At 42.2% G+C, this 27,006-nt stretch overlaps 1 protein-coding gene across 2 annotated transcripts in view; it reads right to left on the reverse strand.

Annotated features, from left to right (window-relative positions):
* The window catches only part of rtel1 (regulator of telomere elongation helicase 1), a 55,931-nt gene that overhangs the window by 17,929 nt on the left and 10,996 nt on the right, over nucleotides 1–27,006 (reverse strand). For both annotated transcript variants that reach the window (XM_014146102.3, XM_014146101.3), the window contains exons 12-25: nucleotides 26,375–26,472; nucleotides 26,010–26,065; nucleotides 25,556–25,639; nucleotides 25,360–25,441; nucleotides 23,393–23,525; nucleotides 23,049–23,162; nucleotides 19,957–19,997; nucleotides 19,179–19,264; nucleotides 17,347–17,424; nucleotides 17,105–17,182; nucleotides 12,871–13,017; nucleotides 12,532–12,647; nucleotides 7,733–7,856; nucleotides 154–334 (exon numbers count right to left, since the gene is read on the reverse strand). In XM_014146102.3, the coding sequence (XP_014001577.1) occupies nucleotides 154–334; nucleotides 7,733–7,856; nucleotides 12,532–12,647; nucleotides 12,871–13,017; nucleotides 17,105–17,182; nucleotides 17,347–17,424; nucleotides 19,179–19,264; nucleotides 19,957–19,997; nucleotides 23,049–23,162; nucleotides 23,393–23,525; nucleotides 25,360–25,441; nucleotides 25,556–25,639; nucleotides 26,010–26,065; nucleotides 26,375–26,472 (1,418 nt within the window). The remainder of the gene's footprint in view (nucleotides 1–153; nucleotides 335–7,732; nucleotides 7,857–12,531; nucleotides 12,648–12,870; nucleotides 13,018–17,104; nucleotides 17,183–17,346; nucleotides 17,425–19,178; nucleotides 19,265–19,956; nucleotides 19,998–23,048; nucleotides 23,163–23,392; nucleotides 23,526–25,359; nucleotides 25,442–25,555; nucleotides 25,640–26,009; nucleotides 26,066–26,374; nucleotides 26,473–27,006) is intronic.

Consider the following 27,006-nt stretch of genomic DNA (forward strand, 5'->3'; position numbering starts at 1 on the left):
AGCGTTAAGTCAAGTACATCTCAAATAGTATTTAATAGGTATTGAACGCAGATCTGCACATGACAGAACTGATGAGAAGCAAAAGCCTAAGGAGACATTGTTATGCAACTAAAACGTTCACTCAAACCATGTGTGGTGGTGGTTGATACTCACTCAGCCGTCGCCTCTTCAGACTGGGCACGTGGGAGTCCAGTACTTTGGCCTTCTGGGCGAAACCTCCCTTGGTGGAGCCCTCGGAGGAGTGGCAGGGTCCGGCGCTGACACACTGAGCATCTGCCGAGTGTACCACCCCACCACAGCTCCCCTTTGCTGGCTTCTTCTCCGGAGGAGGCCTCTGGGACATTGGAACAGTCAAAGAGTTCAGAGGTCAAGATTAAGGTCAGAATTCAACAAAAATTGGTCTCACATCTGCAGTGAAACAACAAAACCAAATGGAGGAATAACAGTTTCATCCCCAGTTGTGCTACTTTGAATCACCCATTGACACTACCCACAGTCTAATCGAGGGAGATTGACTCCCTGTTCTGAGGAAAGGCTAGATGTAGACTTCAGTTCTGACGAAAAATCTTGGTTACAGTTCTGAGGAGAGCCGTAGGCTACAGTTCTGATGAAAGATGTTCAGTTCCCAGCCAAATGTATTGGCAACCTTGACCATTTTTTAAATAATTCCCTAATTATTCTATAATAAATAAATAAATAAATATATATATATATCTTAACATTGTTAAGTAGATTCTCAACATTGCAGAAACATTTGTTTTTGAAACTTAAGTTTACAATTTTAATTTAGAGAAGAAGATTCAAGAAACATGGGGGAGGTTTGATAATGCTGTGGGGTTGCTTTGCCGCCAGCACCGGAGGCCTTGAACATGTGCAAGGCATCATGAAATCAGCAGATTATCAAGGTGTGAGTCCACTATTCAACCCAGTGTGCAAAAACAGGGCATCCCTTGAAGGTGGGTCTTCCAGCAGGACAACGACCACAAACGCATCAAAAAGCACACAGGAATGGTTCAAGAATAAACACCGGACTGTTCTGGAGTGGCCAGCGATTAATCCAGATCTGTATCCCATGGAAAACCTACGGTGAGATCTGAAAACAGTAGTTTGTCGAATGCACCCCTCAAAAATGGCAAAATTTGAGCAGTTTGCAGCTGAAGAGTGGGCAAAACCACCAGTAGAAAGGTGCAGCAAGCTGATGGCCACAAAAAGCATTTGTCAGCAGTTCTTGGCCAAAGACCATGCAAACCAAGTATAAGCTCTTCTGTGCTAATAATGTTATCCATGCCATTTCTTTTTCTTTTCAGAATTATTGTAAACTTCAGTTACCAAAAACTAAAATGGTTCAAATTGTGTGTGAGACCAAAAGTAATTTTGAATTTCAACAAATGTTTGAAGAAATAAGGAATTATTTTAGAAAAGTGCAGGGTGCCAATACATTCGGCCAGAACTGTAGGCCAGGGGATCCCAAATCTGTTTGTGTCTGGGAACCCTTTTGAGATGGCAAATTCATCAGGAACCCCCTCATAATATCAGAACACAACTCCTACTTTATAGTGCAAAAAAAAAATTGCATACAAGTATCTGCAGTTTAATGTTGCCCATGCTACGTCAATGGGTTGTGCAGTGCATTCTGGACGATTCTGGGACAAGGAGCGCTCTCCTTCAAAGAGTCTATTGGGCACTAGCTCAAACTTAACATTAGCACGAATTTCGTCAACAAGAAGTACAACATTACAAATCTTTTCCCGAGATATGAGATAATTAACTTGTCATCTGTAATATGTTATAGCTTTGGAATCATGACACTACGTACTTACAAGGGAAATAAGCATGTTTCTCGAAATATACACTGACTTAAAGGGATTGTGTGACGATTAGCTTAGCAACCACATGACGCAGTATGACAACGTGAACGCAATTGGTCGACAGTCTGCTGGGTGGGACGTTATACAGTGCATTCAGAAAGTATTCAGACCCCTTCACTAATTCCACATTTTGTTACAGCCTTATCCTAAAATGAATTAAATTGTTTATTTCCGGGGAAGGGTACCAACACATTTCTGCAGCATTGAAAGTCCCCAAGAACACAGTGGCCTCCATCATTCTTAAATGGAAGAAGTTTGGAACCACCAAGACTCTTCCTAGAGCTGGCCACCCGGCAAAACGGGGGAGAAGGGCCTTGGTCAGGGAGGAGACCAAGAACCCAATGACCACTCTGACAGACCTCCTCTGTGGAGAACGGGAGAACCTTCCAGAAGGACAACCATCTCCGCAGCACTCCATCAATCAAGCGGGCACATGACAGCCCGCTTGGAGTTCGCCAAAAGGCACCTAAAAGGACTTTCAGACCATGAGAAACAAGATTCTCTGGTCTGATGAAACCAAGATTGAACTCTATGGCCTGTATGCCAAGCATCACATCTGAAGGAAACCTGGCACCATCCCTACGGTGAAGCATGGTGGTGGCAGCATCATGCTGTTGGGATGTTTTCAGCAGCAGGGACTGGGAGACACGTCAGGATCAAGGGAAAGATCAACAGAGCAAAGTAGACAGATTCTTGATGAAAACCTGCTCCAGAGCGCTCAGGACCTCAGAAGATGAACCTTCACCCCAGTCTAACAGAACAACGACCCTAAGCAAACAGCCAAGACAATGCAGGAGTGTCTTCGGGACAAGTCGCTGAATGTCCTTGAGTGGCCCAGCCAGAGCCCAGACTTGAACCCGATCAAACATCTCTGGAGAGACCTGAAAAAAGCTGTGCAGCGATGCTCCCCATCGAGCTTGAGAGGATTTGCAGAGAAGAAATGGGAGAAACTCCCCAAATACAGGTGCCAAGCTTGTAGTGTCATACCCAAGAAGACTCGAGGCTATAATCTTTGCCAAAGGTACTTCAACAAAGCACTGGGTAAAGGGTCTGAATACTTATGTAAATGTGATATTTCAGGTTTTTATTTGTAATAAATGTGCAAAATTAAAAAAAAAAAAAAAAAAGTCATTATGGGATATTGTGTGCTGATTGATGAGGGGGAAAAACTATTTAATCCATTTTAGAATAAGGCTGTAGAGTGACAAAATGTGGAGAAAGTCAAGGGGTCTAAAGACTTTCCAAATGCACTGTACGTTCCTCCATTCATTGGATTCATATCTCCTTTCTATAATATATCTGGCAACGGCACCATGCAATGTACCCTGGACTAAAAAGGCAGACAAATAGGAAAAATGTGCTAGACCCTCTGTTAAATTACACATTTCTTGAGGAGGAATATCGCAAAAAGAGAGAAGACATCCTCCCGAGTTATAACGTCGGCCAGTACTGAAATGTAACATGCATGATAGAGGTTTTCGCGGTCTAAAAGTCGCATTCCTATTCATTTCCAGTGTAGTGAGAGCGACTATCACAGTGCTGCTGCTTGAACGCCAATAACTCAGATACACATGAAAACGTTTCCAATCCCCCACCCCCCCCCCCCGGATCATTGCAGCTAGCTAGCTTCTATCCGAGTGGCCACTCCTGGCTAACGTCTCTGTCCCGAAGCAAGAACCAATTAGCCTGGAGCTAGCCTTGCTAGGCCCATCAGGCACTCATTGAGCTTCAATACCTATTTTGCCGACTGGCCTGGACCCCCACCGACCCATCACAACTGGACTACCGACGTGATTCGCCCGAGGGGGTCTCTCAACTGGCTCCTCCGTCGTGACGTCCCCTGACGTCCCGCCTATCCGTAAGCATGCTAGCTGTCTAGAGCACATTGGACTGTTAGCTTAAGAGGCAGATCGGACAAATTCTTTGGCCACTATACCTATTTTGCCAATTGGCCTGGTTTTCCACACGGAGCCCTGCTGATCCGTCTGCCGACGTAACAGCACGAGGGGGCCACAACAGACTTTCTCCTGTTGCGACATCCCTCAAAAGGCCCTTCTGCTAGCTTGCTAACCCCAGCCCGCTAGCTGCCTGAAGCCACTCACTGGACTCCTATGATCACTCTGCTACGCATGCCTCTCCCTAACGACAATATGCCTTGTCCATTGCTGTTTTGGTTAGTAAATATTGCCTTATTTCACTGTAGAGCGTCTAGCTCTGCTCAATACGCCTTAGTTAACACTTTAGTTCCACCTCCCACACATGCGGTGACATCACCTGGTATAAATGATATTTCTAGAGACAATATCTCTTTCATCGTCACTCTATGCACAGGTTTACCCCCACTGTATTCACATCCTACCATACCCTTGACTGTATATTATGCCTTGAATCCATTCCACTGTGCCCAGAAATCTGCTCCTTTAACTCCCTGTTCTGAACGTACTAGACGTCCAGTTCTTTTAGCCGTACCCTTATCCTGCTCCTCCTCTGGTGATGTGGAGGTTAATCCAGGCCCTGCAGTGCCTAGCTCCACTCCCATTCCCCAGGCGCTCTCATTTGTGAGACTTCTGTAACCGTAAAAGCCTTGGTTTCATGCATGTTAACATTAAAACCTCCTCCCTAAGTTTGTTTTATTCACTGCCCTAGCACACACTGCCAACCCAGATGTCCTAGCCATGTCTGAATCCTGCCTTAGGAAGACCACCAAGAACCCTGAAATTTCCATCCCTAACTATAACATTTTCCGACAAGATAGAACTGTCAAAGGGGGCGGAGTTGCAATCTACTGCAGGGATAGCCTGCAGAGTTCTGTCTAACTATCCAGGTCTGTACCCAAACAATTTGAGCTTCTACTTTTAAAAATCCACCTCTCCAGAAACAAGTCTCTTACCGTTGCCGCTTGCTATAGACCACCTTCTGCCCCCAGATGTGCCCTGGACACCATATGCGAATTGATTGCCCCCCATCTATCTTCAGAGCTCGTGCTGCTAGGTGACCTAAACTGGGACATGCTTAACACCCCGGCCATCCTACAATCTAAGCTTGATGCTCTCAATCTCACAAATGATCAATGAACCCACCAGGTACAACCCCAAATCCGTAAACACGGGCACCCTCATAGATATCATCCTAACCAACCTGCCCTCGGTCTGCAGTCAAGCAACCACCCCTCATCACTGGCAAACGCTCCCTAAAACCCTTCAGCGAGCAGGCCTTTCTAATCGACCTGGCCTGGGTATCCTGGAAGGATATTGACCTTATTCAGTCAGTAGAGGACGCCTGGTTGTTCTTTAAAAGTGCTTTCCTCACCATCTTAAATAAGCATGCCCCATTCAAAAAATGTAGAACCAGGAACAGATATAGCCCTTGGTTCACTCCAGACCTGACTGCCCTTGACCAGCACAAAAACATCCTGTGGCGTACTGCATTAGCATCAAATAGCCCCCGCGATATGCAACTGTTCAGGGAAGTTAGGACCAATATACACAGGCAGTTAGGAAAGCAAAGGCTAGCTTTTTCAAAACAGAAATTTGCATCCTATAACACTAACTCCAAAAAGTTCTGGGACACTAAAGTCCATGGAGAATAAGAGCACCTCCTCCCAGCTGCCCACTGCACTGAGGCTAGGAAACACTGTCACCACCGATAAATCTGTGATAATTGAGAATTTTAATACGTATTTTTTTACAGCTGGCCATGCTTTCCACCTGGCTACCCCGACCCCGGTCAACAGCCCTGCACCCCTCACTGCAACTTGCCCAAGCCTCCCCCATTTCTCCTTCACCCAAATCCAGATAGCTGATGTTTTGAAAGAGCTGGAAAGTCTGGACCCCTACAAATCAGCAGGGCTAGATAATCTGGACCCTCTCTTCCTAAAATTATACGCAGAAATTGTTGCAACCCCCATTACTAGCTTGTTCAACCTCTCTTTCGTATTGTCAGATCCCCAAAGATTGAAAAGCTGCCACAGTCATCCCCCCTCTTCAAAAGGGGGAGACACTAGACCCAAACTGCTACAGACCTATATCTATCAGGGGCCTTTCTAAGGTCTTTGAAAGCCAAGTTAACAAACAGATCACCGACCATTTCGAATCCCACCGTACCTTCTCTGGTATCCGAGCTGGTCACGGGTGCATCCCTCAGCCATGCTCAAGGTCCTAAACGATATCATAACCGCCATCGATAAGAGACAATACTGTGCAGCTGTATTCATCGACCTGGCCAAGGCTTTTGACTCTGTCAATCACAATATTGTTATCGGCAGACTCATCAGCCTTGGTTTCTCAAATGAATGCCTAGCCTGGTTCACCAACTACTTCTCTGACAGAGTTCAGTGTGTCATATCAGAAGGCCTGTTATCCGGACCTCTGGCAGTCTCTATGCGGGTGTCACAGAGTTCAATCCTCGGGCCGACTCTTTTCTCTGTATACATCAATGATGTCGCTCTCGCTGCTGATTCTCTGATCCACCTCTACGCAGACGACACCATTCTATATACTTCTGGCCCTTCTTTGGACACTGTTAACTAACCTCCAGACGAGCTTCAATGCCATACAACTCTCCTTCCGTGGCCTCCAACTGCTCTTAAATGCAAGCAAAACTAAATGCATGCTCTTCAACCGATCGCTGCCCACACCTACCCACCCGTCCAGCATCACTACTCTGGACAGTTCTGACTTAGAATATGTGGACAACTAAAAATACCTAGGTGTCTGGTTAGACTGTAAACTCTCCTTCCAGACTCACATTATGCGTCGCCAATCCAAAATTAAATCTAGAATCGGCTTCCTATTTCACAACAAAGCATCCTTCACTCATGCTGCCAAACATAGTCAGTTTTACTAGGGTATCCTACTGATCCTTGACTTCGGCAATGTCATTTACAAAATAGCCTCCAAGACTCTACTCAGCAAACTGAATGTAGTCTTTCACAGTGCCGTCCGTTTTTCCCCATATACTACCCACCACTGCGACCTGTATGCTCTCGTTGGCTGGCCCTCACTTCATATCCGTTGCCAAACCCACTGGCTCCAGGTCATCTATAAGTCGCTGTTAGGTAAAGCCCCGCCTTATCTCAGCTCACTGGTCACCATAGCAGCACCCACCCGCAGCACGTGCTCCAGCAGGTATATTTCACTGGTCAGCCCTAAAGCCAATTCCTCCTTCGGCCGCCTTTCCTTCCAGTTCTCTGCTGCCAATGACTGGAACAAACTGCAAAAATCACTGAAGCTGGAGACTCATATCTCCCTCACTAGCTTTAAGCACCAGCTGTCAGAACAGCTCACAGACCACTGCACCTGTGCATAGCCAATCTGTAAATAGCCCATCCAACTACCTCGTCACCATATTGTTATTTATTTTGCTCCTTTGCACCCCAGTACAGGTACTTGCACACCCATCTTCTGCACATCCATCACCCGTGTTTAATTTGCCATACTGTAATAATTTCGCCACTATGGCCTATTTATTGCTTCACCCCCCTTATCCTACCTTATTTGCACACACTGTATATAGACTCTCTCTATTGTATTATTGACTGTATGTTTGTTTATTCCATGTGTAACTTTGTGTTGTTGTTTGTGTCGCACTGCTTTGCTTTATCTTGGTCAGGTTGCAGTTGTAAATGAGAACTTGTTCTCAACTAGCCTACCTGGTTAAATAAAAGGTGAAATAATTGTATTTTTTTAAATGGCAGGGCATTGATATAACATCATTCAGATGCACAAAAACAATAACATTCAAAATGGGTGAACCTTTCCTTTAAGGGTTATTATTACAGTACATTCCAAATGTATAATTTATCGGTTCCCTCTCAAGCAGTCAGAAAGTCACTCAAGATGTACTCTTCTGCTTGACCCACTTACAAGTTTCTGTGCAACTCTGAAGAACTGCGCCACGTCACGGACCACATTTCCAAAGTTGTCGTAAGTGCGCACGTAGGGCCTTATCCATGAGGGTAGCTGGGCACGTGCGTCTGTGCTTTTGAACCTGGAGGAAATAGCCAACGGACACTAGAGTTGCATGATAGGAAAAACTCTGGTAACACTAGAACGTTCAGTAATAAATAATTTAAGGCATTTACAAACAGTTTGTTCACCATTTATAACTCATTACTACCACATTGGAGAAGGTTGGTAAGCTACTGCTTATTCTTTATCATTGATATGATTTAAGCCATTTTGACACCTTAAAAGAGCATCAGGTACTGCTGGAATGTCTACCAATGTCCATCTTTTTGTGAGAAATTACACTGGTCACTCAAAACATTTATAAAGTATAGCCTAGATAGCCATCACTTCATATGAGGAACCACAAAAACACTTTACTAATGATTAGTAAACAGTTTAAAAAGGACCTATATTAAACATCTTATGAATTATTTATGAATACAAGTTGTTTGTGTGAATAACTAGCTTACTAACATTTACAAATGGGAGAAATGTTGAGCAAACTTTAAATGCCTTATAATTGGTTTATTACCGACTGTTACTAGAAAGTGTTACCAAAACTGTAACAGTCAGTCTGACGATACTGACAGAGACACTAGATCGAATAATCCACCCTTACAACAGAACAATGTAAACAGAAGTTCTATTCAGTGTCAATGTTGAATAGAGACAGACATGAGTGACTCTATTGAAATAATAACTACTGTTGGATTCGGGGTGAACATTGAACACTGATATACTAGAGACATGATAGATCAGAAGGATAAAGCATAAAGGAGTGTAAGAGACTGGTTTTTACATCAGAAGTTAAAGGGTATCTGTAGGAGACAGTGGCTGTGGAATGTGCTGGGTGGATGGGAGTAAGTCACGGGAGTGCGATAGAGGATACGGGTGGAGAGCTTTGGATTAGACATCAAGGGGTCAGGTCAGGTCACCATAAGGAAGACAGAACGGTTTATTACGCTATCACTTTGTCTTCCTGTCGAACCATAAGATGTAAGGATTGGAGAGAAGGAGGAGTGTCTAAAGTGGAGTAATACATACATACATACATACATACATACATACATGCATACACACACTTGTAGTGGTGGAAACATGTCTTTGTCTGAATTACAGCTGTAACGACCCTTTGGGAAGAATTAAACTTGGTTAAGCTTCACTAGTCTCCATGAGTTATTTATTCAAAATTGGAACCTAACACTACCTACCAATACATAGGTGAGATAGCTGATGTTTTCAACTTCAACATAATAGCTGGTGATTCCTAAATCACTATAACGTTAATATTCTATATTGATGGTGACAAGTGATGACTGGTACAGCACATACTGTACTGTACCAGTCAAAAGTTTGGACACACCTACTCATTTAAGGGTATTTAATTATTACTATTGTCTACATTGTAGAATAATAGCGAAGACTTCAAAACTATGAAATAACATATGGAATCATGTAGTAACCGAAAAAGTTTTAAACAAATCAAAATATGTTACATTTGAGATTCTTTGAAGTAGCACCCTTTGCCTTGATGACAGCTTTGCACACACTTGGCATTCTCTCAACCAGCTTCACCTGGAATGCTTTTGAAACAGTCTTGAAGAAGTTGCCACAGATGCTGAGCACTTGTTGGCTGCTTTTCCTTCATCTCAATTGGGTTGAGGTCGGGTGATTGTGGAGGCCAGGCCATCTGATGGAGCACTCCATCACTCTACTTGTTGGTTAAACAGCCCTTACACAGCCTGGTGGTGTGTTGGGTCATTGTTCTGTTGAAAAACAAATGATAGTCCAACTAAGCCTAAACCAGATGGGATGGCGTATCGCTGCAGAATGCTGTGGTAGCAATGCTGGTTAAGTGTGCCTTGAATTCAAAATAAATCACTGATAGTGTCAACAGCAAAGCACCATTACACCTCCTCCATGCTTCACGGTGGGAACCACACATGGAGCTCATCCGTTCACCTAATCATCGTCTCACAAAGATTGACTGACCATCATGTCAAAGTAATGATGGACTGTCATTTTCTTTGCGTATTCTTGCCATAATATGGACTTAACCCAAAAATAGGGCTATCTTCTGTATACCACCCCTACCTTGTCACAACACAACTGATTGACTCTAACGCATTAAGAAGGAAAGAAATTCAACAAATTAACAAGGCAGACCTGTTAATTGAAATGCATTCCAGTTGTGCAAAGCTGTCATCAATTCAAAGGGTGCTACTTCAAAGAATCTCAAATATAAAATGTATTTGTTTAACACTTTTTTGGTCATGATATGATTCCATGTGTTAATTCATAGTTTTGATGTCTTCACTATTATTCTAAAATGTAGAAAACAGTAAAAAGGAAAAACCCTGGAATGAGTTGGTGTGTCCAAACTTTAGACTGGTACTGTAGGAGTTACGAGGCAAAGGATGATGACTAGAATCCTATAGGACAATATAGTTTATGTGCCGGTCATGTGATGTTTACAATGTCAACCTCTATTTCTAGAGACATGTCATGTTCCGTCACCAACGCTGCCTGAAGAAGAATATAGGCTGATCTGCTCCTACTTGAATATACAGTTGAAGTCAGAAGTTTACATACACTTAGGTTGGAGTCATTAAAATTTGTTTTTCAACCACTCAATAAATTTGTTGTTAATTAACAAACTATAGTTTTGGCAAGTCGGTTAGGACATCTACTTTGTGCATGACACAAGTAATTATTCCAACAATTGTTTACAGAAAGATTATTTCACTTAATCACAATTCCAGTGGGTCAGAAGTTTACATACACTAAGTTGACTGTGCCTTAAACAGCTTGGAAAATTCCAGAAAAATGATGTCAATTGGAGGTGTACCTGTAGATGAATTTCAAGGCCTACCTTCAAATTCAGTGCCTCTTTGCTTGACATCATGGGAAAATCAAAGGAAATCAGCCAAGACCTCAGAAAATGTAGACCTCCAAAAGTCTGGTTCATCCTTGGGAGCATTTTCCAAACGCCTGAAAGGACCACGTTCATCTGTACAAACAATAGTACGCAAGTATAACACCATGGGACCACGCAGCCGTCATACCGCTCAGGAAGGAGACGCGTTCCGTCTCTTAGAGATGAACGTACTTTGGTGCAAAAAGTGCAGATCAATCCCAGAACAACAGCAAAGGACCGTGCGAAGATGCTGAAGGAAACAGGTACAAAAGTATCTATATCCACAGTAAAATGAGTCCTATAGACATAACCTGAAAGGCCGATCAGCAAGGAAGAAACCACTACTCCAAAACCGCCATAAAAAGCCAGACTAGGGTTTGCAACTGCACATGGGGACCAAGATAGTACTTTTTGGAGAAATGTCCTCTGGTCTGATGAAACAAAAATAGAACTGTTTGGCCATAATGACCATTGTTATGTTTGGAGGGAAAAGGGTGAGGCTTGCAAGCCGGAGAACACCATCCCAAACATGACGCACGGGGGTGACAGCATCATGTTGTGGGGGTGCTTTGCTGCAGGAGGGACTGGTGCACTTCACTTGTTGGCAATCAGAGGTCAGACGTTTCTTGTAGTTGGCCACCAGGTTTGCACACATCTCAGGAGGGATTATATCCCACTCCTCTTTGCAGATCTTCTCCAAGTCATTAAGGTTTCGAGGCAACTCGAACCTTGAGCTCCCTCAGATTTTCTATGGGATTAAGGTCTGGAGACTGGCTAGGCCACTCCAGGACCTTAATGTGCTTCTTCTGGAGCCACTCCTTTGTTGCCTTGGCCGTGTGTTTTGGATCATTGTCATGCTGGAATACCCATCCACGACCCATTTTCAATGCTCTGGCTGAGGGAAGGAGGTTCTCACCCAAGATTTGACAGTAAATGGCCCCGTCAAATGATGCGGTGAAGTTGTCCTGTCCCCTTAGCAGAAAAACACCACCAAAGCATAATGTTTCCACCTCCATGTTTGACAGTGGAGATGGTGTTCTTGGGGTCATAGGCAACATTCCTCCTCCTCCAAACACGGCGAGTTGAGTTGATGCCAAAGAGCTCCATTTTGGTCTCATCTGACCACAACACTTTCACCCAGTTGTCCTCTGAATCATTCAGATGTTCATTGGCAAACTTCAGACGGGCATGTATATGTATTCTTGAGCAGGAGGACCTTGCGGGCGCTGCAGGATTTCAGTCCTTCACGGCGTAGTGTGTTACCAATTGTTTTCTTGGTGACTATGGTCCCAGCTGCCTTGAGATCATTGACAAGATCCTCCCGTGTAGTTCTGGGCTGATTCCTCACCGTTCTCATGATCATTGCAACCCCACGAGGTGAGATCTTGCATGGAGCCCCAGGCCGAGGGATATTGACAGTTATTTTGTGTTTCTTCCATTTGCGAATAATTGCACCAATAAACCTACCATTAAAATGAGAGACTGATCCTTTCATTATCAGTGGGCAAACATACAAAATCAGCAGGGGACCAAATACTTTTTCTCCCCAATGTACATGTTTGTAAACAATTGTTGGAAAATGTACTTCTGTCATGCACAAAGTAGAAGTCCTAACCGACTTGCCAAAACTATAGTTTGTTAATTAACAACACATTTATTGAGTGGTTGAAAAACAAGTTTTAATGACTCCAACCTAAGTGTATGTAAACTTCCGACTTCAACTGTACCCGATGATCACCTGAAATGACCAGCATGCACCCCTGGTGATCACCTGAAATGACCAGCATACAATACTGACCTGTGGTCGCACAAGAAGATAGCCCCGTAGTCATCACGGTGGCGAATGACTCTTCCAATAGCTTGGTTCACTGCCCTGGACGCCTGCTGTCTATACCAGTTCTGCCCCGATAGGTACTACAGACACACACATGGAAAGACAGAGAAACACACTTATTAACTAGATGTCCAACTTCTTAGTGCATGAACATCTTTGCCAAAAATGTTTTAAAGTATATGTTTTGTTTGCTTTTAGTGAGAAAAAAAGTGAATTGACAATTTACATGGGCATTAGTGAAGTCCTAATAAATCCTGTAATATATCATCAGTCAGAGGACCAGCGAAGGGGCTTCCTCTATACCTGCACCCCAGGGGTCTTCTTCCTGCACATCTCATCCAGGTACTGCATCTTCAGAATGACCCGGGGGTCCATGCGGGGCGGGAATGGGAGGCCAGTGATTATGACCCCTCGGCCATACGTGTCAGCAAAATCCAGCCCCTCGCTGGCCTGGCAGAGGTACAAGGAAACCAATCAAGGCACACAGAAAACACCATGTATGGGCTTAAGATCAATTCAGAGTGATGTCTCCATGCGTTGTCAAAATTGTAGCGACCTTAACCTAACACTTAGCGACCTCGTTAAGAGGTTTGGATATCTTACCGAGACAGCTGAGGTAGTGGTCAATTTCACTTTGAGTCAAAATGCAAGCCGAGATCTACCGCTCAGAATTTTTTGTATTTTAAATATGACTTATAAAAACAGAAGCCTATGCAACATTAACCTTTTACAGTTCCAGAACAATGAAGTTTGTGCAGTAGGTTTAGCCCAATACATTACTGCATTGGGACATGCTTGAATTGCCCTGCCAATGTTGCTCTTCTCAGACCATTTCAAAATAATATTTCAAAATAATATTTCAAAACTTGAGGTATGATCACACCAGTAATAGATCAGTTGTTGTAGTACTTGTGAAGCACAGCTCAAGTGAGCATAAAATTGATGATTGAAAATATATTATCCACATTTTTTTTCTCCACTGGTCTGACATGGTCAGTCTCAGCGGAGGGAGGTAGAGAGCAGCTCCCTCCCTCCACTGAGACTGAACAAAAAGGGGACAACATCTTCCAACTGATTGTGAAACTCGAGTCGCACCGCATTATTTCTGCTTTTTTCATTTTCTACATTGGTGTCAGAAGTGGGATGGAACCCATGAGGCCATCAGAGGGCCATGTGCAACTCAGGAACTTGGTATAGAGAGGCGCGGGAAACGCTTCCCCGAAGGAAGGGGCGTCAAACGGTTTGGATGTCTTGGCGTAACAGCTAAGGTGTTGGGTTGACAGTCACTGGTCACGGGTTCAAGTCCCAATCAGCGGTACCCCCTGAATTTGCTACAAGATATTTATGTCAAAAGGCTTAAACAATATTTTTTATAAGGTTTCTGTTCACAAAAAGTAGATTACCCAATGAAATGATTAAGACGGGACACACTCCAGGAACAAATGTAAGTACATTATTTGTTTTAATTAAAAATCATAATAACAGCAGCCAGTGCTTGAGAGGATGCAATAGGCAAAACTGGTTGAAATTAAGTCATAATGAGGTCATACTGTATCAACCAGTTTCTGGTTGTATTTACTGGGAAATGGTTCTCAAACAATGCAGTATTTTTCAGGTATGAGCAATGCCTAAAACTCGGAGGCATGTGTGCAGGTTTTTCCTCGATTTTTTTTTACACAATACAGACAAAATACAACATACCAAGGTACAAACATCAACGACATCATACCCGCCCAGACACCTTTTCTCACGCCTATCTCCAGTGACTGTAATCATCTCTGCAACGTATCACGGGGGGGGGGGGGGGGGGGAAATCACTAGGAAAGCCAAGCCAAGGAAGAAAAATAGCCATATTACAACTTATGTGTTGTGATAATTGCGTTGTTTGGTCTATAACCTGTTAGTTCATATGCCTTGCCACCGTGATACATAGGCCTAAGGCCGAGACAATAAGAAGACAGAGTGGCAGAATAAATTCAACCACACAAAACTGGAGAACAACATCTGTCCTGTTAAGTCCACAAAGCATATTGCATGTAACAAACAAGTTAGTATTTCAGAAATTTTTTGGACTACTAAACTACTATTGATTTAGAACTGTTAGGGTTTGACCAACTATTTGTTTGCATAACCTATATAATATAACAAAGAAGCTATGCTATAATATTAAGTTTATACTCTATATGATAAGAGCATACTGCTGTGTGAAAGGAAGGGGCTCATGGGATGGTGAGTCATATGGAAAGAATGCAGATGCTGTAAATCAGGGATGTGGAAGAGCTTGTTAAATGATAACGGCAGGATATGGGTGAAATGTATATGCGGAGGGGTGTCGGGGTTTTAGAGAACTGTGCGTTGTGCAGCCACAAGATAAATCAACTGCCAAAGATAATAACTACGCCCGGCAACAGGAGGCGTCTCGAGGTTGGGACCAACCTGCACGCCAACGATAGGATGAGTAAGTTTAAACCACGCTCATCCTCCCTCTGACAGGCCAGCAGTGAGCGGGAACTATCTCTGTCAGAGTATTTAATGAAAATCAAAGGATGTGTAACTCAGTTCTCTGTTTTGCCCTGCGAGGTGTTACCAGGGAGCCCGTATATACGAACCACCTATTTACCCTTCAAGTGTTTGCATTAATTAAAGTACAAAGAAATCAGAAGTTACTATGTGCTGACTATTTTGTTCCGATACCAGATTCGAATTGACGCGACTTAACAGAACCATGCAGAGTTAGGCTACCACAAGTCGCAAAGAAAACAGGAGCTGCCTATACTGTTCCAGCTTTAACATTTCAACATAATCAAAATCACCTATGCTTAGTCTAATACAGTGACAACTAAAAGATACCAAAAACAATCCAGTCCAATCAACATAAGCTAAATACACTGAGAAAAATATTAACGCAACATGCAACCAATTTCTAAATATTTTAGAGTTACAGTTCATATAAAGAAAATCAGTCAATTTAAATAAAATTCCTATGGCTTTAATCTTTGGATTTTACATGACTGGGAATACAGATATGCATGTATTGGTCAGACACCTTCAAAATAAGGTAGGGGAGTGGAACAGAAAACCAGTCAGTATCTGGTGTGACCACCATTTGCCTCATGCAGCACGACATCTCCTTAGCATAGAGTTCATCAGGCTGTTGATTGTGACCTGTGGAATGTTGTCCCACTCTTCAACGGCTGTGTGAAGTTGCTGGATATTGGCGGGAACTGGAACACACTGTCGTACACGTCGATCCAGAGCATCCCAAACGTGCTCAACGTGTGACATGTCTGGTGAGTATGCAGGCCATGGAAGAACTGTGACATTTCAGCTTCCAGGAAATGTTTACAGATCTTTCCGACTTGGGGCTGTGCATTATCATGCTGAAACATGTGGTGATGGCGGCGGATGAATGGCAACAATAGGCCTCAGGATCTCGTCACGGTATCTCTGTGCATTCAAATTGCCATTGATAAAATGCAATTGTGTTCATTGACCGTAGCTTATGCCTTTCCATGAAAAGCAAATCGAAACTGGCTTCCCTAAACTTTTTTTGGGGTGTGCCAGGACTATTCACATTTGAGCTTGTTTAGTTCAACGCTGATTGGCTATTATTTCATTTTATTATCAAGGGAGGCCAAATGCTCGCTGGCTTCCATTGCAGCAACAACTTCATTCTTTTTGACCAGATAGATGGGCTACACATAAAGAAACAGGGTAGGGTGGCAGGGTAGCCTAGTGGTTAGAGCGTTTGGCTAGTAACCGAAAGGTTGCAAATTCAAATCCCCGAGCTGACAAGATACAAATCTGTCAGTCTGGCCCTGAACAAGGCAGTTAACCCACTGTTCCTAGGCCGTCATTGAAAATAAGAATTTGTTAACTGACTTGCCTAGTTAAATAAAATAAAAATAAAAAGAGGGGCGCTTGCGCGGATGCTTTCTCCTGCGAGATGCATGCAGCCTCTTGCGAATTTATGGGTAAATTATGAAACACAGAGACAAAAGATGTACAATTATGTTTTTTTTTGTTTTTTTTCAGGAAGCCTGGCTTCCCTTGACATCCATGAACGCACGCCACTGCTGCACCCTTATATGGAATATCTTGAAATATGCAGACAGAAAGATTGAAAGTAAATTTAGATTGTGATACTTCTGACATCCAACTTTGTAACTCTGCCCATAACTTTTGGACTTTAAAGCATTCCCAGAAAATGACTCTGTTGTTGTGCTGTAGAATGTGTTAATTTGGTCTTGTATAATAAAGTGTGCTGTTTTTCCAATGAGGCCTGGTGACATTCTGCTTTGCCAAATCAGGAACTACTGTGTTGACATTTAAAAAGAGGTAGCATGCTATGTTTCCCTAACATGACGATGTTAGGCCATGGAGGGTAAACAGTGACCTTTTGGTAGAAGTGATTTACAGTATGTGAGTGGGCGACTATCTGAACCAGTAAATGCTATAAAGCCATTAGAGCAGAGGAAGTACTTCAGGCAAGAATATGGGGAAGACAGACTGACCATGACAAACAAACAGGTCTTACCTTTCCCCGACAGACCGCAAAGAAGCTGCCCCCTTTAGATTTTGAGTCATTGACTTTGTCATAATAACCATCAATTATCTAGACAAAGGGGAAATGGTATGGGTTAAGTTAGTTTCGCTGTACTAAAGATAGTGCAGAAGAAACATTCCCATGATGACTGTCATTTACTGTTACGGTCACAAAACTGCAGGTAGTGACAGAGTACATGCAGTGTTTTGCATGGGACTGTCTGCAGCACTGACCTCCGTGAACGTCCCCTTTCCCCTGGGCTCCACAAACATGGGCTTTATGTTTTCAATGCGGTCGGCATGCCCGTTGGCCTGGGGAAAAAAAGCAGGCATAGAAGAGCATGTTATTATATTAAGTAAGACCAGAGGATTCTCATCACAGGCTCAGCATCAAAAATGAAGCAGGAGGATCCCCTACACACACAGTGCCTTCAGAAAGCATTCAGACCCCTTTACTTTTCCCACATTTTGTTACGTTACAGCCTTATCCGAAAATTGATAAAATTGTTTCCCCCCCTCAATCTACTCACAATAGCCCATGATGACAAAGCAAAAATAGGTTTAGAAATGTTTGCTAATTTATATATATATATATATATATATATATATAAAAAAAAAATACATCACATTTACATAAGTATTCAAACCCTTTACTCAGTACTTTGTTGGAGCACTTTTGGCAGCGATTACAGCAGCAAGTCTTCTTGAGTATGACGTTACAAGCTTGGCACATCTGTATTTGGGGAGTTTCTCCCATTCTCCTCTGAAGATCCTCTCAAGCAGTGTCAGGTTGGATGGGAAACGTTGCTGCACAGCTATTTTCAGGTCTCTCCAGAGATGTCCAGGCTCTGGCTGGGCCACTCAAGGACATTCAGAGACTTGTCCAGAAGCCACTCCTGCGTTGTCTTGGCTGTGTGCTTAGGGTCGTTGTACTGTTGGAAGGTGAACCGTCGCCTTCCCAACAGTTCTCCCATCTCCACAGAGGAACTCCAGAGCTCTGTCAGAGTGACCATCAGGTTCTTGATCACCTCCCTGACCAAGGCCCTTCTCGCCCGATTGCTCAGTTTGGCCAGGCGGACAGCTCTAGGAAGAGTCTTGGTGGTTCCCAACTTCTTCCATTTAAGAATGATGAAGGCCACTGTGTTATTGGGGGCCTTAAATGGTGCAGACAATTTTTGGTACCCTTCCCCAGATCTGTGCCTCGACACAATCCTGTCTCGGAGCTCTACAGACAATTCCTTCGACCTCATGGCTTGGCTTTTGCTTTGAAATGTATTTTCAACTGTGGGACGGTATAATAGACATGTGTGTGCACCTTTTCAAATCATGTACAATGAATTGAATTTACCACAAGTGGATTCCAATCAAGTTGTAGAAACATCTCAAGGATGATCAATGGAAATAGGATGCACCCCGAGCTCAATTTCAAGTCTCAAAGCAAAGGGTCTGAATACTTATGTAAATAAGGTATCTGTTTAATTTTGTATAAATTAGCAAAACAATTGTCATTATGGGTTATTGTGTGTAGATTGCTGAGTATTTTTTTATTTAATCCATTTTAGAATATGGCTGTAACATAACAAAATGTGGAACAAGTCAAGGGGTCTGAATACTTTCCGAAGGCACTGGATAAGGTCTTTAATTTATGATTCATCACACCGCTTGTCCTCAGCCATCTAGGCAACATACACTGCTTTGGATCTGGTCCTATGCCTGCTCCAGCGTTGAATTTCTGTATTACGGTGACGTCATTGTCCAGACCTTGCATCCATGCAGTTACCAACACATGGCAACGACTGTTGCCATGTCTAGGTAACCATAGAAGTGTAGAGTTGGCATCAGCACATACTGTACACATACAAGGCTACCTCTACATCAGGCCTTGGGTCAATTCAACACAAAATCATTTCGCTGCAGGAAATAGATTGATATTCAAATCCTATCCTGAAAAGTACTTTCATAGAAAAAGTTATCAATGTATGGGTGGAATTTCAAAAAAGTTGCTGAATTGAGGGTGTTCAAATGGTGACAACCTCTTTTCTGAGGGATCTCTGAGCTGCACTCACCCTCCAGAACTCCAGCGTCTTGTCCATCACAGGGTAAGAGGGGAAGAACACCAGCAAACCGTGAGGGACAATGCGTCCCAGATTCACTGCAGAAAGAAAAAGGAGAAAGAAGGAGAATTGTGGTAATATAGTAGAATGGGTTGTCTCCAGTATGTTTCTCGAGCTGATGCTCTCTAGCATTAAAGCAATGGCTGGAAGTCTAGTGAAACTACCTTCATACTGGACACAGAGATACAAATGGTATCCATGAGTTCATCTGACTCAGGGGAAGTAGATAACGGGCATCATTGCTAAAATTCCGTAGTATCCCTTTAATATACTCCTCCCCGATAACAATTTGCCACTGGAGGTCATTCAAGGTCCTTGTATATCTCTGTAATGAGTGATTTTCAAGATGTTTACAGCAATTACATAAAAATTAAGGATACACATTACACTAGTAAAAAAGATGTATATTAATAGCCTTTGTTTTTATTAATCAATACATTAAATAATTTTGTTCACTTTGGACCATTGAATTTTTTTTGAAAGAAACCTCTAAATCCCAAAACATCTCACTACAACTCTACACACCACTACTGGGACAAGTCAATTTGATTATCCCATCTTTAAACAATGCACAAATAATATTTTAACATTGATAAACATTGCAATATATACAAAAACATTTATGATGTGTAACTAGTTTCTCTCATGGTTGCAAAGGCAAGATACACAAATGCCACCGCAAATCAAGAACAACGCACAGATATTAATTTGTAGGATATGTTCATCTTACCAACAGTGTTCCCTAAAGATGCCATGTTTTCAGGGACAAACCTTTGAAACAAATAGTGAATGTGTGTTAATTAACCTAAAATTATATTAGCATACATGCAGTTCCTTCAGAAAGTATTCAGACCCCTTGACTTTTTCCACATTTTGTTACGTTACAGCCTTATTCTAAAGTGGATTTAAAAAAAAAAAATCTACACACAATCCATAATGACAAAGCGAAAACAGGTTTTAGAAATTGTTGCAAAATTATATTAAAAAAGACTGAAATAGCTTATTTACTTAAAACCTGTTGGGGATAGCGGGCAGTATTGACACGGCTGGATAAAAAACGTACCCGATTTAATCTGGTTACTACTCCTGCCCAGTAACTAGAATATGCATATAATTATTGGCTTTGGATAGAAAACACCCTAAAGTTTCTAAAACTGTTTGAATGGTGTCTGTGAGTATAACAGAACTCCTATGGCAGGCCAAAACCTGAGAAGATTTCAAGCAGGAAGTGGCCTGTCTGAGAAGTAGTGTTTCATCTTGGCTCTTTTTATTGAAGACTCAGGATCTGTGCAATAACGTGACACTTCCTACGTCTTCCATAGGGTCTCAGAGCCCGGGAAAACGTTGAACGATATCGAGGCAGGCTCTGGCTGAAACACTATCGCTTTTGGCAAGTGGCCACTCAGAGTACTATGGGCTTAGGCGCGTGCCCGCGTCGACCGAATGCTTTGTTTTCCTTTGTCTGTTTATCTAAACGCAGATTCCCGGTCGGAATATTATCGCTTTTTTATGAGAAAAATGGCATAAAAATTGATTTTAAACAGCGGTTGACATGCTTCGAAGTACGGTAATGGAATATTTAGAATTCTTTTGTCACGAATTGCGCCATGCTCGTCACCCTTATTTAGCCTTTAGGATAGTGTCTAGAACGCACGAACAAAACGCCGCTGTTTGGATATAACGATGGATTATTTTGGACCAAACCAACATTTGTTATTGAAGTAGAAGTCCTGGGAGTGCATTCTGACGAAGACAACAAAGGTAAGAACATTTTTCTTATAGTAAATCTGACTTTGATGAGTGCTAAACCTGCTGGGTGTCTAAATAGCTAGCCCTGTGATGCCGGGCTATCTACTGAGAATATTGCAAAATGTGCTTTCACCGAAAAGCTATTTTAAAATCGGACATATCGAGTGCATAGAGGAGTTCTGTATGTATAATTCTTAAAATAATTGTTATGCTTTTTGTGAACGTTTATCGTGAGTAATTTAGTAAATTCACCGGCAGTGTTCGGTGGGAATGCTAGTCACATGCTAATGTAAAAAGCTGGTTTTTGATATAAATATGAACTTGATTGAAAAAAACATGCATGTATTGTATAACATAATGTCCTAGGGTTGTCATCTGATGAAGATCATCAAAGGTTAGTGCTACATTTAGCTGTGGTTTGGGTTTATGTGACATTATATGCTAGCTTGAAAAATGGGTGTCTGATTATTTCTGGCTCGGTACTCTGCTGACATAATCTAATATTTTGCTTTCGTTGTAAAGGCTTTTTGAAATCGGACAGTGTGGTTAGATTAACGAGAGTCTTATCTTTAAAATGGTGTAAAATAGTCATATTTTTGAAAAATTGAAGTAATAGCATATCTAAGGATTTGAATAACGCGCCACAGGATTCAACTGGCTGTTGAGTAGCCCATAGAGGTTAAGTATTCAGTCCCTTTGCTATGAGACTTGAAATTGAGCTCAGGTGCATCCTGTTTCCATTGATCATCCCTGAAATGTTTCTACAACTTGGAGACCACCTGCAGTAGATTCAATTGATTGGACATGATTTGGAAGGGCACACACCGGTCTATAGAAGGTCCCACAGTTAAAAGTGCATGTTAGAGCAAAAACCAAGCCAAGAGTTTGAAGGAATTGTCTGGGGAAGGGTATCAAAATATTTCCGTAGCATTGAAGGTCCCCAAGAACACAGTGGTCTCTATTATTCTTAAATGGAAAAAGTTTGGAACCACCAAGACTCTTCCCAGAGCTGGCTGCCCGGCCAAACTGAGCAATCGGGAGAACAGGCCTTGGTCAGGGAGGTGACCAAGAACCCGATGCTCACTCTGACAGAGCTCTAGAGATCCTCTGTGGAGATGGGAGAACCTTCCAGAAGGACAAATATCTCTCCAGCACTCCATGAGTCAGGCCTTATTGGTAGAGTGGCCAGATGGAAGTCACTCCTCAGTAAAAGGCACATGACAGCACGCTTGGAGTTTGCCAAAAGGCACCTAAAGACTCTCAGACCATGAAAAACAAGATTCTCTGGTCTGATGAAACTAAGATTGAACTCTTTGGCCTGAATGCCAAGTGTCACGTCGGGAGAAAACCTGGCAAACCCTACAGTGAAGCATTGTGGTGGCAGCATCATGCTGTGGGGATGTTTTTCAGCGGCGGGGACTGGGAGACTAGTCAGGATTGAGGCAAAGATGAACGGAGCAAAGTACAGAGATCCTTGATGAAAAGCACTCTGGAGCAGGTTAGGACCTCAGACTGGGGTGAAGGTTCACCTTCAACAGGACAACGACCCTAAGCACACAGCCAAGACAACGCAGTAGTGGCTTCGGGACAAGTCTCTGAATGTCCTTGAGTGGCCCAGCCAGAGCCCGGACTTGAACCTGATCGAACATCTCTGGAGAGACCTGAAAATAGCAGTGCAGCTCCCCATCCAACCTGACAGAGCTTGAGAGGGTCTGCAGAGACAATGGGAGAAACTTCCCAAATACAGGCGTGCCAAGCTTGTAGCGTCATACCCAAGAAGACTTGATGCCGTAATCGCCGCCAAAAGTGCTTCAACAAAGTACTGAGTAAAGGGTCTGAATACGTATGTGAAATGTACGTTTTTATTTTTGATAAATGATCTTACATTTCAAAAAACCTGTTTTTGCTTTGTCATTATGGGTTATTGTGTGTAGGTGAGTGATTTAAAAAAAAATACATTTTAGAAAAAGACTAATGTAACAAAATGTGGAAAAAGTCAAGGGCATCTGAATACTTTCCAAAGGCACTGCACATTACCCCAGAGAGGGTAGTCACAGCGGTGGAGGTGCCCACCTGCGGTCAAATGCTGAGCTGAGCTGCACGCTGTCTGGACCGCGGTCAATTATGCTGACAAAGATCTGATCATGCTGAATCACATGCGAGTTCTCCAGGCATACTGGAAAGGGACTGTGGGGGCAAGGGGTCAAGAGAAGAAGTGAAACACAAAAAAGGAAACCCAAGGTCAGTTGAAAACACCAAAAACAGAACTGTCTCTTATGTTATGGACAAGAGCATCTGCTAAATGACCAACATGTGAATGACAAGACAAGTAGGTGATGAACAAAGTTGATGGCTAATTTCCTGTTATAGCTTTTTTCCCCCTCTGTGTGTGTATGGTTGATAAATAACACACTCACATTTGCATTTCGGAGGTGAACGAGGACAGAGGGGAGAGGGTCCCGCTGGTGAGGATGATGCTGCGCACGCCCTGCCTCACCAACTCCTGCATGCTGATCCCAGGCGAGAAGCACCAGTAACTCAGAACATTTCCTGGAATACACGAGAAAAACATTACATCACCACTGGTTATTTAAAATCGTAAAACACCATGGTACATCATTCAACCGGGGAACTCGGTCCAAACATGAGCGCAGATGTCCATAATACACTCTGTTTAGCTCAGTAACCTGAGTTGGATGGAGAATGGCCAAGCAACACTGCCTCTAGCTAGATCTAAAGTGACCGGTTGATTCAGATTTTCTTCAAGGAGGAGAGCAGAGGACTTCTGTTCTATAATGTACAGGGATCTCAATGTCAACCTGTAGGACAAGGGCCTTTATTCTCAAATCGTCTCAGAGTAGGAGTGCTGATCACTGAGAGCTTTGTACATAAAGCCCCAGGTCCCCCGTCAATATAATCTTATTCATTATGATCTAAAAGGCCAAACTGATCCTAAAAATCAGCACTCCTTCACTGACACGCTTTGTGAATACAGAATGAGATCTGTGTTCAAAATACATACAGTGAGGGAAAAAAGTATTTGATCCCCTGCTGATTTTGTACGTTTGCCCCCTGACAAAGAAATGATCAGTCTATAATTTTAATGGTAGGTTTATTTGAACAGTGAGACACAGAATAACAACAAAAACATCCAGAAAAATGCATGTCAAAAATGTTATAAATTGATTTGCATTTTAATGAGGGAAATAAGTATTTGACCCCCTCTCAATCAGAAAGATTTCTGGCTCCCAGGTGTCTTTTATACAGGTAACGAGCTGAGATTAGGAGCACACTCTTAAAGGGAGTGTGCCTATGTTTATTATTTTGACAAATAAAAAAGGATATGTATATAAAAATACTTACCTTTATGCTTAAAAAATATTTTGTTATAATGAAGGAAATATCTACCTGTGGTGGTCGGTACCGTTTAAGATGAGGGAGGACAATTATTATTTAAAAAATGTATGCGCATGGCCTTATTTCTATTACAGCATATGGATGACTATCATTCATATTCCATTCACCCAGTTCAATGTAACATCGATATGTTTGGGCTACTACATGAGACTCAAATTTTCCCTATAGCCATCATGAGGTTGCTACAACCTAGCCTATGAATGAAAGTTTACAATGTAGGTGCACAGGTTGAGAGAAACATTTTAGTAATCAAGGTGACAGACAGTGACACATTCAATACTGCCTTGCACACTCTTGCTGATCTAGGTTGTAATCATTTCGTTCTGTTTTCTTACGTTTAAGAAATGTTTTTCTACAGAAATAGGCGGAATGAATACATCCCTGATCACATGCAAACAGTTCACTTTCATTGCAGCCACATACAAACAGCATGACCACTTTGCTCGTTGCAATTCCTTCTCACATCTACGCACCATCCTCCTCTCTCACATTTTCCCTTCGCTTGTGGACTTCAGTGCACAACACATTAGCTGTCTGTGACCAGGCAAAAAAAAACGTTCCAAGTCAAACCTTCACATCATAACTGCTACACAGCCTACATCGTTGTCACCATATTAGCTAGCTAATGTCATAGTTAGCATAGCGAATAGAACTGACGCATTAGTAAACCCACTACAATCATGCAGTAGAGTGTACAGTCAGCAAACAGTTTAGCATTTACACCAGCGGGCCTGTGGCAATAAATTAAGAAAACCAAAAGCTCAGCTTGACTTAGAAAAGTATCAGTTTTGGATAGCCATTGCCAGATAGCTAACATAGCATCTCTCTCTGAGCCGGGTGTTTGTGTAGGCTCAACTAGCTAGCTGCATTCGCTAAGTAAGCGAAAGTGAAAAAATAAAAATGACATCTCTCTTCTCCATTTTTGAAGAAATGTATTTGTTCAACAATGACTGACACAGAATGTTACCTTGTTTTTTGGAGGAAGATGAAGACCACACATCAGTATTTTGTTTTTTCTTATGATGGCTGGTGTCTTTATGGATATGGACCTGTGACAGCGGATGTGCCAAAACAGTATTAAAACCATGGTTCAAATTTACAATTCTGATTGGCATTTGTATATCCAGATAGATGTGATAGTGACTGCAGTGCCTAATACACACCTTAAATTTAGTGGTGCTGGATTGCATGTTGGGCGGCATGTTTGCACCTTTGTTGCCCTCTTGTGCATCAACGCAGAACACCAGCTAGTGAGAGAAAAGAAGAGAAAGATAAGAAAATACATGATACAGTATTCACATTGGACATACATTGATAGACTTAAAACAAGGACATTGTTCCTGTTCCAATGCTTTGGATTTTGCTTTATTTCAACCACATCTCCCTTCTCTAATCCCTCTATATCATCCCCCTCTTCTTTCTTTCCCTGATCCTGTTTCTTTACTTCCCTCTGTCCCAGCTGTAGGACAGGAAACCCTCTGAAAATCATTAGGTCTGAGAAGTGCTCAACATCTTTCAATTCCAATGAATTGTTGTTACATCTGCACATTTAGTGTAAAAATGTTACAAATAAATACATGAAAGGGAAAAAAACAACGCTTTAAAAGTGCACCAAACCTGAATTATGTCCGCCAATTTCTGTAATCCATTTGTGTTCATGAATATGCCTGGTTCTGTTAAAAGAAATAAACACTGATGGTATCGCCGCCATCACTAACTATGTTCAAACACTCAGCATTCAAATTACAATGTAAGGTACAGTACTAGAAAAAGGCAGTGAAAAGTGAAAGTCAATAATGGAAGGCGTAACTTAAATCCTAAGACTACAATGACTCAGGACTTCAGACAAGTGGACATACAATAGCTCAATAATAACGTTTTAGAATTTTCATTGAATTAGCTTTCAATTTTATTTTAGATTTGAACTTGATATCACATCAGAATGGCTGAATAAAGGGGAAGCCATATGAACAGAGACTCACTTCCAGCCAGATATCCAGTGATCTGCTCCAGGGCTTCAAAGATGGGCGTCCTTGTGTCGAATGTGAGGTGAGCCTTCTGGAACAACTCATAGATGAAGCTGAGAGGGATGATTTAAAGTGTACAGAATGTGGATGAGCGCTTTCTACATTGCCTTCAGAAAGTATTCATACCCCTTGACTTATTCAACATTTTGTTGTGTTACAGCCTGAAATCTAAATGGATTAAATAAATAAATCCTCACCAATCTACACCCAATAACGGCAAAGTGAAAACATGCTTTTAGAAATGTTTGCAAATTTATTGAAAAAGAAAGAGAAATATCTCATTTACATAAGTATTCACACCCCTGAGTCAATACATGATAGAATCCCCTTTGGCAGAGATTTCAGCTGTGAGTCTTTCTGGGTAAGTCTCTAAGAGCATTGCACAACTGGATTGTACAATATTTGCACATTCATCAAGCTCTGCCGAGTTGGTTGTTGATAATTGCTAGACACCCATTTTCAAGTCTTGCCATAGAATTCTGCTTGAACATAAGTCAAAACTGTAACTAGGCCACTCAGGAACATTCAATGACGTCTTGGTAAGGAACTCCAGTGTATATTTGGCTTTGTGTTTTAGGTTTTTGTCC

This window comes from Salmo salar, chromosome 15 (assembly GCF_965601325.2).
Source record: "Salmo salar chromosome 15, fSalSal1, whole genome shotgun sequence".
Taxonomy (NCBI): domain Eukaryota; kingdom Metazoa; phylum Chordata; class Actinopteri; order Salmoniformes; family Salmonidae; genus Salmo; species Salmo salar.